The sequence below is a fragment of the Balaenoptera physalus genome (genome assembly GCF_965194825.1).
Source record: "Balaenoptera physalus genome assembly, chromosome: 20".
Taxonomy (NCBI): Eukaryota; Metazoa; Chordata; class Mammalia; order Artiodactyla; family Balaenopteridae; genus Balaenoptera; species Balaenoptera physalus.
The window spans coordinates 7,932,991-7,952,559 of NC_138901.1; the positions used below are offsets into that span (position 1 = coordinate 7,932,991).

Sequence of the window (19,569 nt, forward strand, 5' to 3'; positions counted from 1 at the left end):
GAAAATTTGAAGAAATGAATGCAAAGGTTTATGATAGGCCTCCAGTGCCCACAACAGATTAAACACTTGTATTGACTTCTGCTCCCTTCTGAATTCCCACTGAAATGACAGCAAAGGGATTGAAAAAAAAGAAAAAAATGTGTAAAACCATAAGAACAGAGAGAATGGGAGAGGAAATAAACAATTGGAAGCTGTATCACACACAGACAAGTGGAAACTGATTTAGGAGAACAGAAAAGGCTGAAATTCGAAACAGCAGAAACATATTTATGCCCAGAATACCAGAAAGGCTTAGGAATTGGAGGCAGCGGGTCGTCCTAAAAGCGGGGTACACTGAGGTTCAAAAGAGGAGGCTGGGAATGTCTGAATGAAGAGGATTTCGACTCTGAGATCTTTTCCCAGACGCCAGGTGGCCAGGAGGCCACCTGTCCCCTCTCTAAGAGAAGATGTTTACCAGAGAGTCCATCAGAGGATTTGACAGTCTCAGGGACACCGGGCACAGCCAAGGGCAAGGGAGCTCTTTGAAAACACAGGGCTAAGTCAAGGTCTCCATACGGAGGCTTGCTGAGACCACACAGCCCCTTCCCCGCTCATCTCCTGGAACCTGGCCGTCAGACTTTCAACCCCTTCCCCTCTGTCCCCCACCCCCAGGCTGGACATGAGTGGATTCTTCACTGGAGAAACTAGTTACCGTCACTTGATTGATGACGAAGGCGACCCTGCAGTGCCGTGAGAAAGGGATGGATGGTCTTCTCCACGGTCGGTGCTGGGTCAGTTTAAACAAAAGAAAAAGAAGGAGAAGAACCTTGGCCCCTACTTCACAGCACACCCCAAAATCAATTCCAGATGGGTGACAAGCCTCAGTGTGAAAGGTTAAACAAAGCTATTAGAGGAAAACCAGAGCATCTTCATGATTTTGGTGTTTGAAAGATTTCTTAAATAGGATACAAAAAGTGCTACCATATAAGAAAAAAGCTGATACATTGGACTATATTAACATTTAGAACTTCTGTTCAACTAAAGATACTGGGAAGAGAGTGAAAAGGCATAAGCTTCAAAGTTGCTAAGAGACTAGATCTTAAATGTTCTCACCACAAAAAAGAAATAATAATTACGGGCCCTGATGCTGGTGTTAGCTAACCCATTGGTAGTAATCATATTGCAATATATAAATTTAGCAAATCAACACATTGTACACCTCACACTAACATGATGTTCTATGTCAATTATATCTCCATAAAAATAAATTAATTATTATTTATTTTTTATTTTTGGCTACGCTGTGCGGCTTGTGGGATCTCAGCTCCCCAGCCAGGGATTGAACCCGGGCCACAGCAGCGAAAGCACTGAGTCCTAACCACTGGTCTGCCAGGGAACTCCATAAATAAATTATTTTTAAAAAGAGAGAGTGAAAAGCAAGCAGAGACTAGGAGAAGATATTTGCAATATATTTATCTGAGAAAGGACTCATGTTTTTCTTATTATTTCCTTACTAAGAAAGAAAAAGCAGCTCAGCTAAGAGAAAAGATTTGAACTGACACTTCGCAAAGGAAGGATTCAAACAGCCAATAAATATATGTAAAGGTGCTCAACTTCATGAGTCATCAGGAAAATGGAAGTTAATTCTGCACTCCCACCAGAATGGCAATGATGAAAAAGATGGAAAATACTAGGTGCTGGGGACTCCAAACACTCCTGATAGGAGTAAAATTGGTATAGTCGCTTTGGAAAACTGTTTGGCAGTATCTTCTACAGTATACTGTGTGCCCCAGCACTGCCAACTGTGGGCGTACTCCTACAAATACGCATACACGTGCTGAACAAAATACACAGGATATTGCGTTCGTTCGGGTAGTGAGTACGTTCGTTGTTCAATAAAGTCCTTCGTGAAAATGAAAACTGTCTCAGTTTTACTTAAAACCGAACGAGCTTTTTGGCCAGCCCAATAGAATGTTCACGACAGCACGGTGAGGGGTACAAAAGGCCAGCCCCCTGTCCTCGAGATGGGGGGAGTCTGTGGTGCAAGCTGTACGCCAGAGCTTTCCCGAAGGGCCAGGCTGGAGCAGGTCTGTGCCAAGACCACACTGCTGCTTGCTTAGTTTTGCTCCCCTGCCCCATCTGGCTTCCGTTATGCCCCTTCTCCAAAGAGCACTTCTTCAATAAAGAGTTTTCACAAGAATCTCCAGCGCAGGTTTGCTTCCAGAGTCTGCCTTAGACCAGGTGGCATCAGAAGTTGCCTACGGAGGTGGACTCAGCAGGTGGAATTCTGGGGGTGGGTCGCTTACCAGCCAGATGGCAACGTGGACCCATCAGTGGGGTGACGGTCCCTGGGGTGCTGTAGTAGTGCGACCTGTGGCTGGGGACGCACTGACTGGTCTAACGTCTCTGGTACAGGAGGTGCAGAAGAAATGGTCACGAGAAGGACTGTGGAACTGGGTGGCTGTTGTTGAGAGCCGTCTGCCCAGTGAAAACGGAAAAAGACAGTCTCGGATACAACCACCAGCAACTTGAAGCCGAGTATGACAGTCAGCCAGCCTAAAAACACTTACCTCCCTCAGGCTCAGGACCTGATGTTTAGGGGTGGCAGCTCTAAGAAGGCTGAACTCCCCAGGCAAGTCTCCTACGTCAAAGTCAGGGCCCTGATGGAAAGGGGTGAACTCTAAGGCCTGAGATGGGGATGTCTGTATCTATTTACTTGAAAACTGTGAACCCCAGATTCTCTGGGCCCGCAAAGTGGCCAACTCCCTCTCCTTGGAAAATAGAGGAATCCCCCTTGCTTGAAGACCACGGCAGCAGTCTCGAACAAGACAAGCCTCTTACAAGACAACGCTTGCCCTACCATAATGGACTGCCCCCATCTTCCTCCTGGCTGCATCACTCACTCGGGGCCAGCTGGGCCGGCTAAGAGAGGGGTTATTATTCCAAACGTCCCAGGGGACCGGGCTAACACACGTTTGCAGGAGCTGGAAGGATGTGTGGGTCCTGAGGGTACTGGTCATGGGTGTGGCATATAAAGCAGGATGAGGAAGAGCTGCTGATACGAGGACATCCTCTCATGACTCAAAATTAACACCCTGGCAAAGGCCTGGGTCTCATAGGTGCTGGGGGAGGGGGCCTCTTAGGAGCTTGGAAGAGCAATGGACCACACTAAGCGATTCCAGAACTGGCACAGAAGTCTTTGGAAGAAAAGACCAAAAGGTTTAGAGAAGCCGGCACGCTAGAATGGGTCGGCCACATAAAGCAGGGAAACCCATGAGCTGGCCGTATCCTTTGGGAGGGCCCGGGAGATACAGCCTGAGTACCAAAGCCTAGACTCTGCCTCTTATGTTGGTTACCGACACTGATTCTGCCTCACGGATCAGGGCCCTCTTCTTTATTCTGACTGCAACCTGAGATCAGACCTCATCAGCTCTCATCTGGACAACTGGCTCTGCTTTACGTTCCCACAAGTAATAATAATAATCTCTTAATTGATTTTCTACATTGTCATCTGAGTGATCTTTCAAAATGTATATTAAATGACTCCCAGTTTATACCACAAGAATGGTTCCCCATGCCTATAGGATAAACGTCCAAAGTTGGCAGGAAGGCACACAAGGCCCCTTGGTCTAGGCCGGGATCCACAGCCTTATCTCTTGCTGTGTCTCCCCTGCACCCTCTGGACCCTACACTTTAGTTTTACTGAATCGTCTGTAGTGCAGAGCTGTCACCTTGGTTAGATGCTTCTGTGCCTTTGCTCTTCGGCCCCTCCTCCAACTCGTGCACATCTCCTGGTTATAAAGTAAGTTCCTTCAGGCAGGGATTTCATTTTATCTTTGTATCTCCAGTGTTGAACATGAGCCTGGAGGATGACAGGGGTTCAGTCAAATGAACCCTTATGAAGGAATGACTGAATGAGTCAATCAATCAATGATTTATGTAATTGGGGGGGTGGAGATCAACGTGAGCATGGCCTCATGATTATCGAAGAAAACTATCTTCTCAACTAGGACAGAAACCAAATTATGATAAGAACAGAGAAGAAACTGTTTCCTTCTCCTTCTCTCCTTTCTTCTCCCAGTGTATAATTTTATAATCCAAATTGATTTTGAAATTCTTATATCGGGAAGGTAACACACTAGGTCAACAGCTACTAAACACTGTTCTTGTTCCTCATCTTCTCCAGCAACGTTTCTTCTCCAGAGAATTTTTTTTCTTTTCTCTCATAATTTCAGGTTACATTACAACCCCTTTCTATAGCTCTAATCCATAAAACTATACCCTGCAGCCTACACACCAGACAGACAGAACCATGATCCTTGTCTTATATCCCTAAGCAATGCAGTAGATCTAATATGCAGTGTCCTATTAGTTAAGAAAGGAGCAATTTAAAAAAAAAAAAAGAAATCTGGGACTTCCCTGGTGGTGCAGTGGCTAAGACTCTGCGCTCCTAATATAGGGGGCCCAGGTTCGATCCCTGGTCCAGGAACTAGATCCCACATGCATGCCACAGCTAAGAGTTCGCATGTCACAACTAAGACCCAACACAGCCAAATAAATAAATTAAATAAATAAATATTAACACAAACAAAAAAAGAATACAGTGAGCATTAAAAAAAAAAAAAGAAAGAAAAGAAATCTAGGCAGCAGTTTCAAACTATCCTCCCAAAGGTACTTATCAACTACAAAGGGAAAGATGGTAACTCTACCATGGAGAAGGCCATGGTGAATTATATCTCAATAAAGCTGTATTTTAACAAAGTACTGCAGATGTGACCAGGGTCAGGCATAGGGCGGACTTCTAAGGTGCTGGTGATATTCCATTTCTTGATCTGGGTGGCGAGTCCAAGGGTGTTTGTTTGCAGTTTCTTTACCTGTAGATATGTGCTTTATATACTTCCATATAAATATTTCACAATTCACAAGACAAAAGTGAAAAGAAAAAAAACAACAATAGAAAGTAAATTAAAAGCAGTTGGGTTTTGTTTCCAGAAAAGATAATTTAAAAAAAAAGGAACATATGGCAGGAGCAGTCCTATCAGCTGATTTGACTTCTTTGGGGGCACCCCCTCTCATCACTGGGACCTCAGCATGAAGTGTAGCTGCCCTGGATAGTGTGACTCGCTGGCCTCTGTCATACCAATGGGACCCCTGTCCATCCCATGATCCATCTACTACAGAAACCCATCTCCATAAAAGAGAGTTCTCAGGGTGGAAAACTAAGACAGAAGCCACTAAATATCCTCTTCTTAGTGCCAAGTAGCAAACGCTTGGACCCAACCAACTAGCTTCCAAAGTTGTCTTTTTTATGTTATAACTTACTATCCAAAGGTGGAGCTAACGTTACACATACTGTTAAGTCTCATATTTTATGCTTTCATTTACCTAAAAAATAGTCTATCCTACTCTGCATGTAAAAGTAACTAGCTTTTTCATGTTATCTCTGGAGTCAAGAGACAGTTGAAACTAACTCTTGAATAAAATCTACAATTTGGTTATATTCTCTCGGTATTTGGAAAAATGACTAGGATGTTATCTGTGCACTGCAAAATAGTCTTTGTTTATGTATTTGATATTTATTCACTAAGTGTCAGGAAGCAACTTTCCCTAGAAGAAGGTATTTGAAATGATTTCTTCATCTTTATTAAGAATTAAAAGGTAACATAAATAGAATAAGGGTTTTTTGTGGGGGGAAGGATATAAAAACAAGTTAAATTTCAAAATTGAAGACCTACAATAATTTCATTAAAATAAGTTCCTAAAACTGAATGGTCATTTCTTCCCTAGGCCAATACTGGTGTGCACGTGTGCCTTAAAAACTGAATGTAATACTCATGTTCATAGCAGCATTATTCATAACAGCCAAGAGGTGGAAGCAACCCAAGTGTCCACTGACAGATAAATGGATAAACAAAATGTGCTCTATCCATACAATGGAATATTATTCAGCCTTCAAAAGGAAGGAAATTCTGACACAGGCTACAACATGGATGAACCCTGAAGTCATTATGCTCAGTGAAATACACCAGTCACAAAAAGACAAATACTGTAAGAACCCACTTAGATGAGGTCCTGGAGTAGTCAGATTCTTAGAGACAGAAAGTAGAATGGTGGTTGCCAGGGGCTAGGGGGAGAGGAAAAGGAGGAGTTAGTATTTAATGGGGACAGAGTTTCAGTTTTGCAAGATGAAAAGAGTTCTGGAGACTGGGTGTAAAACAATGTCAATGTACTGAACTATATACTTAAAACGGTTAAGATGATACCTTTTACGTTATGTGTATTTTGTCACAATTTTTTACAAAACTGAAAGTAAAAGACTGAGAAGATCACTTATTGAACTGAGCAGGGTGGTCACCTCTGGGGAGAGCCCAGAAGTAGGGAGACATGTATTATAAAAATGCTGTTTTTAAAAAATCCTTACGTAAAGCTGTCTGTAAAGCTTTAAAGCATTTAAAAAGTATGAATATTCGGGCTTCCCTGGTGGCGCAGTGGTTAAGAATCTGCCTGCCAATGCAGGGGACACGGGTTCGAGCCCTGGTCCAGGAAGATCCCACATGCGGCGGAGCAACTAAGCCCGTGCACCACAACTACTGAGCCTGCACTCTGGAGCTCGCATACCAACTACCAACTACATACCAACTACTGAGCGCATGTGCCACAACTATTGAAGCCCGTGCGCGTAGAGCCCGTGCTCCTCAACAAGAGAAGCCACCGCAAGGAGAAGCCCGTGCACCACAACAAAGAATAGCCCCCGCTCATCGCAACTAGAGAAAAACAACGAAGCAGCAACAAAGACCCGGCGCAGCCAAAAATAAGTAAATTAAACAAATAAAATTTTTTAAAAAGTATGAATATTTATTCCCTAGTTTAGCTCTTTTATAATCTGGGTTTCCTTTTACTCTCAGGTTGTTAAAAGCAGGCCACATCAACACCTAATCTGACGTTTCTAAGGCTGAGCCATCGCAGCCTGACACCCAAAGGTGTCTGACGCTCCATTCCTTCCCATGCTTATTCCTATGTTTTTCTCATTTTCCACAAGCCCGTAACCACTCAGCAGACCACACCCTTCTTTCAGTTCATTAAAAAAAAAAAATTAAAACCATTATTCTATGAATTTCCTTAATGTTCCTACCTCTATATATTCTCCTCTATATATTCTATTTCCTTCCTGTGCTCAGCAGTAATCCCTTCTCTCTTTTTAGAAAAAATTTAAATGCTTTTAATTAAAAAGTGAAAACATGTTCACTGGGGAAAATTCAAACAACATAGAAGAATATGAAGGAAGTACCTCCCCTCACTGCTGCACCCCCAAGAGTTACCCCGTCACAGGTTAAAATGCATTGTGCTCATGTATTTTTATGCACCTGTAAATATCAACATAAATGTACGCATATATTTTTATACACTGTTATTTTTATCAGAAATGAAACCAGGGACTTCCCTGGTGGCGCGGTGGTTAAGATTTCGAGCTCCCTATGCAAGGGGCCCGGGTTCGATCCTTGGTCAGGGAATTAGATCCCACACGCATGCCGCAACTAAGAGTTAACAGGCCACAACTAAGGAGCCAGTGAGCCGTAACTAAGGAGCCTGCCTGCAGAAACTAAGACCCAGTGCAACCAAATAAATAAATAAATATTAAAAAAATAAAATAAAGAAATGAAACCAGACTCTACATTATATATGGGAACTTGCTTTTTTTTGGTAAACGATGTGGTCATAGATATATTTTCACCTCAGTGGATACAGCTCTACTTTATTTTTGGCTGAATACCAGTTCATAGTATAGATACACTATAATTTATTTAACAATTCCTGCCTGATGTGTTTGGAAAACCCATACACATCTGGTGTCAAAAGTGAATCCGGAGGGACTTCCCTGGTGGCCCAGTGGTTAAGAATCTGCCTGCCAATGCAGGGGACACGGGTTCAAACCCTGGTCTGGGAAGATCCCACATGCCGCGGAGCAACTAAGCCTGTGCACCACAACTACTGAGCCTGCCTGCCACAACTACTGAAGCCCATGCACCTACAGCCCGTGCTCCACAACAAGAGAAGCCACTGCAAGGAGAAGTCTGTGCACCTCAATGAAGAGTAGCCCCTGCTCGCTGCAACTAGAGAAAGCCGGAGCATGGCAAATGAAGACTCAAAGCAACCAAAAATAAAATAAATAAATAAATAAATAAATTTAAAAAAAAGTGAATCAGCATTGTAGTAGAATACTGAGAGCAGAGGAAACACACAGGAGTATGTTTTTCCTTTACATGGACACTCAGAGAAGTGAAATAGGTGGGCCACAGCTGAAAATTTACTAAATATTGCCAAACTGAATGCCCAAAACAAAAACAGTTGTAGTACAATTATAAAGGAAGGAAGAAGGAAAGAAGATAGCAGACAAAAGGCAAAAAATCCAATCTAATACACACACACACAGACACACACACACACACACACACACACACACTCGGAAAAGAGGCCCACTCCTTCCATGGACTTTACACTGTGCTATGGACTCATGTCCTCCTCCCCCATTCATATGTTGAAGCCCAACTTCCAATGTGACTATATTTGGAGATGGGGCTTTTGGGAAGTAATTAGGGTTAGATAAGGTCATAAGGGTGGGTCCCTCAAGACGGGATTAGTGGCTTTATAAGAACAGAAATAGAGATATCAGTCTCTCTCTTTTTTTTTCTTTTTGGCCACACCGTGAGGCTTGCAGGATCTCAGTTCCCCAACCAGGGACTGAACCCGGGCCACGGTAGTGAAAGCCCGGAATCCTAACCACTAGGCAACCAGGGAACTCTCAGTCTCTTTTTGCCATGTGAGGACACAGTAAGAAGGCAGTCATTGCAAGCCAGGAAGAGGGCCTTCTCCAGCAACCCAGTCTGCCGGCACCTTGATCTTGGATTTCTCAGCCTCCAGAACTGTGAGAAGTGAGTACGTGTTGTTTAAGCCACCCAGCCTGTGGTGTTTTGTTACGGCAGCCTGGGCAGATGAATACAGGCTCCAAGGCAGTAGATACCGGGGTACTTGTGACCAACCGGTCTGGTTACCCTGGGGCCTGGGTACAAACCAACCTGCAGACAAAACCCGTGCAGAGCATCCCATTTAAGTGGTAGCTGCCCCCAGGGGCTGCTCCTCCATGTCCTCTGCCTTAACTTCTCCCCTTCCCTCAACTCACACTGCCCACAACTTTTTTTTTTTTCTAAACTTGATTATGTAGAGGTGGGTAGCCATAATCTTATTTATTTACTTATTTATTTACTTACTTACTTATTTATTTATTTATTTATTTATTTATTTATTTATTTATTTATGGCTGTGTTGGGTCTTCGTTTCTGTGAGAGGGCTTTCTCTAGTTGCGGCAGGCGGGGGGGCCACTCTTCATCGCGGTGCGCGGGCCTCTCACTGTCGCAGCCTCTCTTGTTGCGGAGCACAGGCTCCAGACGCGCAGGCTCAGTAGTTGTGGCTCACGGGCCTAGTCTCTCCACGGCATGTGGGATCTTCCCAGACCAGGGCTCGAACCCGTGTCCCCTGCATTGGCAGGCAGATTCTCAACCACTGCGCCACCAGGGAAGCCCCTGCCCACAACTTTTGAATCTGCACCAGCCTTATTTTTTAATGCTGCTATCCTGGTTCAGGTACTTTTTATTCTTAACTAAAACTACGACCTCTCAACTGGTCTCCTTAATCTCCTCCCTTTCTGATTCACTCTACACTGTGAGTTTATTTAAAGAGCTAACTTTCTAAAATGGAAATCAAATCACAATAGTTGTCATTGTTTGAATTCTTAAAATATTCCAGCAAGATGGATTTTTTTTAAACTTTTTTTTTTTTAAATTTTTAAGTTTTTGGCTGCACCGTGTGGCTTGTGGGATCTTAGTTCCCTGACCAGGGATTGAACCCAGGCCTGCGGCAGTGAGAGCATGGAGTCCTAACCAGTGGACCAACGGGGAATTCCCAAGATGGGTATTTTTATAGATGGGGAAACAGAGGCTCAGTGATGGCCAATACCTTAACCTACACCACAAAGCTAGTCAATGGCAAAGGCACTCATGACTACGACCTTCTCTACTGCCATAGAAAAGTATAAGCTTCTCAGTACAATATTCACAGCCCTTCGAACACGGGCCCAGTTTGTCTTTCCAACCTCATCTCCCACCAACATCCCTCACGATCCAGTCCTTACAGACTACCTGCCATTCTGGAAGCCCGATGTGCACTTCTGCATCTTTGTGCTTCCTCGCAGTACTTGTTAATTCTACCTTAATGACCTTCCCAGTCTCCACCTGGGAAGTCCTGCTCATCCCTCCAGGTTCCAGGACTCCTCTCTCAGAGCCAGTTCCCTGGGCGGAGGGCATCCCCACTCCCCTGTGCTTTCAGATTACTCTGGCCCTGTCTGTCTCAGAGAACTTACCACGATCCATCACCGTCAGGGGCAATCTGCCCACCCCACTCCACCAGAGCTCCTCGGGGCAGGAGCCAAGTCCTTCTCACCTCTGCATTCCCAGTTGCGAGCACAATATATGACTCACAGATATTTACGGAATGAATAAACAGCACCATGGCTAACACAAAGCTCTATGTGTGTAAAATCCTGCTTCATAAATGGATATATCGCCAAGTTCTTTTAACTAACTTGCTCTCCCTGCCCATATGTGTATAAAAGGGTTCAGTTTATGGCAACTGGATTTAAGCACAACTTTGGGGTACATCTCTATGAGAGGAAGAAGGAAAGCCCACCTGTGTGCGCCTTGGCTCTTAACACCAGCTGTGCAGCCTGGTTGCAGGGAGCGTGAGGAAGAAGCGACAGAACACACAAGAGGATGTGGAGTATTAGGGGCCCAACGAAAACTCAGCTGCTTCCTCTCACATGACAGGAGAGAGCTGAGCTCCGGGAGAGTCAAGAGAGCACTTGATATCTGACAATCCTAAGGTCACTAAGCCTCCGAATAATTTAGAGTTTTAGCAGTAATTTACCTCAACAAAATAAGATCTAATGCAATAAAGGACCAAAAAAATCAGCACCAGCTCTTCTGCCACCTAAGAAGGGGAGGAATGGCCTTTACTCAACTGTGATGTACAAACACAACCATCTTATCTCCTCTATATAGGGACCAGGGCAGAAAGGCCTTCAGAAGCCCTGTTCACTACTTAAGACAGTTGCTTAAAAACCAGTGGGTAACTGAGCCTCCGCGTCTGGAGCCTGTGCTCCACAACAAGAGAGGCCGCGGTAGTGAGAGGCCCACGCACTGCGATGAAGAGTGGCCCACGCACTGCGATGAAGAGTGGCCCCCGCTTGCCACGACTAGAGAAAGCCCTCGCACAGAAACGAAGACACAACACAGCCATAAATTAAAAAAAACAAAAAACAAAAAGCAAAAAAACCAGTGGGTATTCTCTCCACCCAGAACTATCAGTAACTGCAGAAAAAAACAACCTGAAAGCCTAGTGAGTGCAGCTAACATTGCTCCATACCTCTTTGCATCCAGCAGTTGCAACGCATTTTTCAAGCATGACATTCCTATAAAGTCAGAACTGCCTCCACTTTACAAGTGGGTAATTTGAGAGCCTGAGTGATGGACTTGCCAAGGTTGCAAAGAGTTTAATGTACGTAAAACTTCCAATCTTGATTCCAACCTCTCTTCAACCATCCTTCTATAAATACACACACTCTGGTTCTTTAAATCTGACCTGAAGACTTGATAATACATTTGACCTTGATGGATTATCCTAAGTGGGAAATCAGCTCCAGTAAAAACTACAGGCTGAGCGATAACTGAATGGTACTCATCTTAGTCTGATCGTTCAGAAATGACAGGAAAAACAAGACCCAGAAGCCAGGAAGTCTATGGCATTTATAATTTAATCTAACAATTTATTTCAACATATTTTGTCCCCATCTCTCTGGAAAGAGGTGCTGTTCCTGCCTGAAGCTGCTGGATGGCTTTATAAGGCTGTTCTCTTTCCTCTGCAGCCTGACGCCCATTTACCGACACCGAGATACGTTACTAGAGAGTAGAGGTCAGTTCTGCAGAACTCAAGCGACCAGTCAACCTTCAATCGATGGGCCTTCCCCTAAACAAGCTGATGTGCGGTAACGGCAAACTCCTCAGGTCAGGTCGGCAGGTGGAATTACACACCAGATGTGGACTCTGTCAAGAGACACTCAGGAGAACATGTCATGGCCATGCTGGCTACTTTCGGATGGTTGTCTCTCCGTATCTCACAAACCTCACTTGATGATCTACTTAGACAGACTCACAGACAGGACATGCGCAGGGGTCCTGAGCGCACCTGACCTGACCAGCAGGAAAGGGCAGAGGACCCCAGGCTCTGGAGCTGGACTGCTGGGATCAAATCCTGATTTAGTCACTTCCAGGCTTTGCGATCTTTGTTTCAATTCTTTGTGTCTCTTTGTTCTTCATCTGTCAAATCAGGACCCTCCTCGTTAGGGTGAGAACACAACGAGAGAACACGTACGGAGAGCTTAGAACAACCGGGCCTGGCAAACAGTAAGTGTTCAATAAATGTTAGCTATTATTATTATTAACTAAGAAAGGGGGAAAGAAAAGGGAAATGTGCTACATTTCTTCTGTTTTCTCTGCTTCTACCTCCCTCTTTGAAGTGACCCTGATTTGCTTTCTTAACATGAAATCATGGTGTCTTTTGAAAACATTTGCTCTGTGCCACATGAAGCATAGTTAATGATTACTTCTTAAAAACAACAACAAAACGGCCACTGTTGATGCTCCTTTGGGAGAGAGCCTGCAAGTGAAGGTCAAGTCTGCTCTCCTGTGTTCCTGGAAGAGCTCAGTCATTCACAGGCTCACAGAGAAGTGTAAACAAGGCGGTTAAACTTTGCGAAGGTTTGTTAGCTGGCATAAACCTCAAAATGAACCTAAAGAAGTGTTCCCTTGTTTTAAAATCATCTTTGGGACTTCTCTGGTGGCGCAGTGGTTAAGAATCCGCCTGCCAATGCAGGGGACACGGGTTCGAGCCCTGGTCCGAGAAGATCCCACATGCCGCAGAGCAGCTAAGCTCGTGCACCACAACTACTGAGCCTGCGCTCTAGAGCCCGCGAGTCACAACTACTGAAGCCCGCGTGCATAGAGCCGGTGCTCCGCAACAAGAGAAGCCACCGCAATGAGAAGCCCACGCACCGCAACGAAGAGTAGCCCCCGCTCGCCGCAACTAGAGAAAGCCACGCACAGCAACAAAGACCCAAAGCAGCCAAAAATAAATAAATAAAATAAAATCATCTTTATGGCCTGAAAAGGTAAAAAAAACACAAAACAACTACACTTTTTAAAAGTACATAAACTATTCTGACACCAGAGGAAAGAAAAAAGGGAGGAAGAAATAGACGCAAACAGCGAGTCCATGTGAGAAGAAAGGGCATTTTCCAGGCATAAGCTGACTCTCAGTGAATGAGGAAGAGTACTTATCTGGCTCAATCAGAAAAAAAAGATCTTTCCACTCTAATGGCTAAGGTAGTAGCAGCAAAATCAGAGAACAGACATTTGATAAGTCTGAGCTGTCATAAGTGAATCTGAAGCAGGAAGGACTTGGTATTTTCTAAAGTACTACTGGACTAAGAATTAGAAGCTGTTGAAGGGGGAGATTGTCATCCCAGAAAGAAAGGAAGAAAACAATGAAAACCAACAACAACAACAATGTTTTTTAATTAAAGCTCCAGATGGAAGATCATCACCAGATTAACCTTCCTAAAAAACAAACAAACAAACAAACAAATAATTTCTCCAGGGCACTTATGTGCCTAAAAACCTTCAGTATTCCCCAGAGCCTACAGGAGAGAGTGGAAAACGTCTCGAGGTAATGGAGTCCCCACCTACCTTTCCAGTCTTGTTTCGCCATCAGGAAAGGTCCACTCCCGCCAGACTGGCTTCCTTATTTGTTCCAGGGGAGGAACAAACCATGCTCATTTCAGCTTTGTATCCCCAGCGCCTATCACAGTACCTGGTACACAGTAGTTTCTCAGTAAATGGTTGCTGATTCAACAGAAACGTGAATGCTTTCAGGCCTGTGCTCTGCACCTCACTCCCGGGAGGCCCCTTTCCCACCCGCCTCGTGAAAACCCAGCCATCCTCCAAGGCCTCGTTCTCCACACCACCACCGAAGCATCTGCCCTTGCCACTCCCCTCCCCCACTCCCTATTCCTACAGAATCCCATCCCTTCAGACCTTGAGCGCTATTGAAACATTTCCTGTTCCTGTGTTTTGTCTGCCCCACTAAACTAGGAGTTTCTGGAGAAAGGCAGGATATTTTGAAGCAATGAGAAGCAGGGGAAAGGTTATGGATCTCTGGCTAGGCAGATCTAGTTATGTGACTTTGGGAAAACTTTCTGTAAAGCACTTCGAACAGGGCCCAGAACATAGTCTGCACTTCATAAAGGCTATCGCCGCTGTTCATCTCTCGGAACCTCAGTTTTCTCCCAACCTCACTTCTCTCGCTTACAAAATGGGATTGGTAATAAATCCTCTGTCAGGTGGGTCTTTGTGAAGATTAGGAATAACGCCTGAGAAGTCTCTAGGGTCTTCCTTAGCACACAGCAGCCACTCAATAGCCATATGGAAGCGATTATTACAAAGCCTCAGGCTGGGTGCAGAGAAAATGCTCCATAAACATTTATGGAATGAGTTGAATGAATGGAGAGAGAGACAGTCTGATAGCAGATCAGATATCAAGGGGAACTTTTTCAGTCATTCATTCAACAGATCTTTATTAAGGGCTTATCCGTAATGTCCCAGGCTTTGTCCTGGGTGCTGGGATGCAGCAGTAGGACAGCCCTTGCCCTGTGAAACGTACCTTCTGATGGGGAAGGCAGATAATAAACAGGAGGAGACAGAGAAATAAACGCTTATATGGTATTAAGTGCTATGAAGAGGAACGAAAAGCAAGGCGAGGGCAAGCTAGGGGCTGGGCAAGGGCAGTCTGCAGAGGTGGCATTTAGGCAGAGCTTCAGATCCCTAGGAGAGCTGGGTTTTCTGAGCTGCCCTCGCCCTCAGGCAGACTCTGTACTTTTCCACGGGGCGGCCTCTAGTGCCAGGAGACCCTGATCCATCAGAGAGGCTGCGGTCTGGCTCCCAGGGCCCCTCTCAACTCAGACCAAGCTACAAACATGCTGAACCAGCAATTACAAACTTATTTTGACAAGACCGTTCGACTTGGCCACTTAGCCCCGCGTGGATGTAAACGGATTACAATCATACCGCAACTGGTCTGTTCCCCAGAAAGTTCAGATCGCTGTTCTCTCCAAACAGGTAGCCTTCGGGGTGAGTTGAATCAAACTTCTCTCCTCCCATAATGAAGTGGCTGGCAAAATAGCTTCCTAGAGGGCGAGAGACAGAAAAATCAAACAGAAACCAGTCAAACTAAGCCAAGCGAGAAAGCTGATGCAGAAAAAAAAAAAAAGGTTAACCCTTCAACAAACAATTAGAGCAATTTCTAACCCTAGGAAAATTTTCTTCTCTTGATTGGGGATAATGGCACAAAATAAGCAAAATCATAGCAGTGAGAACCCAAGATACCAAATATAAAATAGATCACTGTATTCCTTGTGATATTCTTAATTGAATCTTTACCATGATCTGCCTGATACCATGAAGCAAAAGACCAGAAGGCCCCACAATGCACATGAACATATAATGTATGAACATATCTATGTTATATATATATATGTTAATGAACATATATATGTGTTTTGTTCCTGATTTTTTTCCTTACACTGGAAGCAGGTATTCTTTGTTCTCCACCTATTCAGGAATCTTAACTGCAGGTATCAGCGTGCATACACACATACGTTTCTTTGCCTAGATTTTTCATAAGCCAGCTCATACCTATACACAGAAGTCTCAGCACCTACCTACCTACGTGTATACCTCCATAACCCTCCACAGTGAAGGCTCTTTGTTTTTCATATTTGCTTCAAAATGATTGCTTAATAGGAAAATACAAATTTAAATAATACTGCCCCAGGCTTTACCTACCAACTACCACATAGATTATGTAGTTTAATTGGACAAGTTTAGTGCTATGAAAGGTACAGACACATACACAAACCCTAGTCTCAAATTCATTAGCAGTGCTAATGGCCAAGGTTACAGGGACATCAGTCACACAGGCTCTCTTTGCCCCACCTTGACCAGCCAGGAGGCAGGGATATTTTCAACTCTACACTAAACAGATGCAATCAGCAGTCAGGGTCAGAATCCCCATCTGCCTTATCCAGATAGAAGGAAGAACCGTGCCAGGACGTGATGGCACTAAGTCACCAAGGGAGGCTTAGGTAACACTGCACATTCCATCTGGGAACACTTTCCAAATCTGATGATTACACGAATGCTTCTCATAGAACGGATAAACAACAAGGTCCTACTGCATAGCAAAGGGGACAATATTCAATATCCTGTGATAAACCATAGTGGAAAAGAATAGAAAAAAGAATGTATGTATATGTATAACTGAGTCACTTTGCTGTACAGCAGAAATGAACACTTTGTAAATCAACTATACTTCAATTAAAAAAATGCTTTTTTTTAAAAAATAGATCTTTATTGGAGTATAATTGCTTCACTATACTGTTAGTTTCTGTTGCACAACAAAGCGAATCAGTCATATGCATACCCATGTCCCCATGTCCCCTCCCTCTTGAGCCTCCCTCCCCTCCTCCCTATCCCACCCCTCTAGGTCATCGCAAAGCACCGAGCCGATCTCCCTGTGCTATGCTGCTGCGTCCCACCAGCCAACTATTTTACATTCAGTAGTGTATATATGTCAATGCTACTCTCACCCCAAGTCCTCAAGTCCATTCTCTATGCCTACCTCTTTATTCCTGCCCTACAACTAGGTTCATCAGTACCATTTTTTTTTTTTTTTTTAGATTCCATATATATGCATTAGCATACGGTATTTTTTTTTCTCTTTCTGACTTACTTCACTCTGTATGACATAGTCTAGGTCCATCCACCTCACTACAAATAACTCAATTTCATTTCTTTTTATGGCTGAGTAATATTCCATTGTGTATATGTGCCACATCTTCTTTATCCATTCATCTGTTGATGGACATTTAGGTTGGTTCCATGTCCTGGCTATTGTAAATAGTGCTGCAATGAACATTGTGGTACATGACTCTTTTTGGATTACGGTTTTCTCTGGGTATATGCCCAGTAGTGGGGTTGATGGGTCATATGGTAATTCTATTTTTAGTTTTTTAAGGAACCTCCATACTGTTCTCCATAGTGGCTGTATCAATTTACATTCCTACCAACAGTGCAGGAGGGTTCCCTTTTCACCACACCCTTTCCAGCAAAAAAAATGCTTCTTAAGCCACATTTCTATAATCTAATTCTCCCACAAAGGCAAGCTGTTCAAAGTGAACGACTCCTACCATAACATACTTTATCGATGCTCTCATATACCCCAGTTCTTGGATTAATACAAAGAACTTATGAATCTGCAAAAGTCTTCTTTATGTGTTATACGGCTCAGGTAAATGTTTCAATGTTTTAGGTTTACAGCAAACTCTAAAAAAAATGAGATTCAGCACTTTCAGCCTGTGAAGAAGCCACAGCAAGGAAGACAGAGAAGAAAGTTCTAACAGAAAAACTGAACCAAATGTTCATTTTTTGGATTTTCTACACATGGAGCTGCTTTAGTCTAGAAACACTTATTAAACAAAACAACGTGGATAAAATCACTCGCCACAAAGTGAGGCAATTCTTTAATTAAATAACAAGCAGGAAAACATTGTTTGAGAGTGATAGCAGCCAAAACCAAAGCAATCACTGAGGAAGCCTTGAAAGTTGCCCATCAAAACGAAAACACACAGGGCAGCCATCTGCAGTGATACAGCAGTGCGATTCATCATTTAGGAAAGCTTAATTATCAATTATTTATGTCTAGCACTTACTAGCCCTATTTTCCATGTGCATAATTTATAGAGAGGGGAGGTGCCTAGTTGCCATGAGCAGACGCAGCCATCTCAAAGAATTTGTCATTTACTGTTGAACCTTAGTAAAATATATTTTTTATACATTAGACATTATACATTTATTATACATTAGGTGAAATTAGAAAAGGGAAAGATATTTACATTGATGGATGGATGGCTTGCCCAAATCATGAATAAAGAACCGAGAGAAGCAGGTTTGGTGTCTGGAGTGGTACAGGTTGAGTTCAATGTGGGACACGCTGAGTTTCCAGTACCTGGGAGCAGTCAGGTGAGGGATGCGGGGACAATGAAATCCACGGAGATTTGATCCTAGCAAAAGAAGAGCACTAATGGCTTCAGGGTTAAAGTGTTAAAGATGACAGTGTTCTATTGGAAATGCCATTTTTGGGGGAGCTGTGACATTAAAAGAAATTATCCAGAAAGCAGTGTAGAGCTAACTGTAGCCTTGCCTGGCATTAGAAATCAAGAGCACACATATACAAAGACCTAAAATTAGGGCTTCCCTGGTGGCGCAGTGGTTAAGAATCCACCTGCCAATGCAGGGGACATGGGTTCGAGCCCTGGTCTGGGGAGATCCCACATGCCGTGGAGCAACTAAGCCCGTGCGCCACAACTACTGAAGCCCACGTGCCTAGAGCCTGTGCTCCACAACAAGAGAAGCCACCGCAATGAGAAGCCCGCGCACCGCAACGAAGAATAGCCCCTGCTCTCCGCAACTAGAGAAAACCCACGCGCAGCAACAAAGACCCAACGCAACCAAAAATAAATAAATTTATTTAAAAAATAAAATAAAATAAAATAAAATTAAGGTCAATAATCCACAAATGAAAAGGGGATTTTTCATTTCAGGAGAAGCGTCAATGCCAAGTTCCTAGGAAAAGCTGATCTTCCTTGGCGCACTTAAAATAGAAATGCCTCATCAGGTAAAAGGAAAATTAAACTTAAGACAACCGAAATTTTGTTTTTCCCTCTCTTTGAAATGCACCTCGCTAATAACCCCAGTTAGACTAGAGAGAGAGCAAACTTGCTATCTGCAGCCTAGCTAAAGCGTTCTGCTTGTTCGCCCAGGCTGCCCAGAGGTGTGGATCAGGGCACAGTGACCTAGAGTGGCCACATCAGCAGATGGGAACACCAAACACACTAACAATCCTTGAAAAAAAATGCCTTCTGGACAATTTGCACACATTTTTGCTTCTTAGTGTGAACTGCGCTCTAAAATCAGAAATGGCAGAGGAAAAAGAACTGCACTAAAACACTTCTTTGCCTATTTGCTAATGGGAAAAAACACACATGACTAGTAGATAACCTGCAAGCTTTCCATTATTAGTTGGCTATAATTTCTTAACCAAATTATATTTAAAACATAAGGTGTGAGTGGGAGGGGAAAGGGGGAATTAGTGTTTAATGGGTATAGAGTTTGTTTTGCAAGAAAAAAAAGTTCTAGAGATTTTAACACTAATGAACTGTACACTTGAAAATGGTTAAGATGGTAAGTTTAATGTTACGTATTTTTAACCACAATAAAAATAAATATCAAGGAAAAAAAAACCCATAAGGTATGGCCCAGAATGACCAGTGCTAATACAATATTTTTTCAGTATTTTTAAGAAGGTATT

At 43.6% G+C, this 19,569-nt stretch overlaps 1 protein-coding gene across 5 annotated transcripts in view; it reads right to left on the minus strand.

Moving 5' to 3' along the window:
• RNF157 (ring finger protein 157) overlaps positions 1-19,569 on the minus strand; it is a 79,986-nt gene that overhangs the window by 44,052 nt on the left and 16,365 nt on the right. For all 5 annotated transcript variants that reach the window (XR_014257313.1, XM_082440241.1, XM_082440240.1 and 2 more), the window contains exon 2: positions 15,210-15,328. Coding sequence is in view for 4 of the 5 variants with exons in the window: in XM_082440241.1 (XP_082296367.1) it covers positions 15,210-15,328 (119 nt within the window). In the remaining variant the exon portion in view is untranslated. The remainder of the gene's footprint in view (positions 1-15,209; positions 15,329-19,569) is intronic.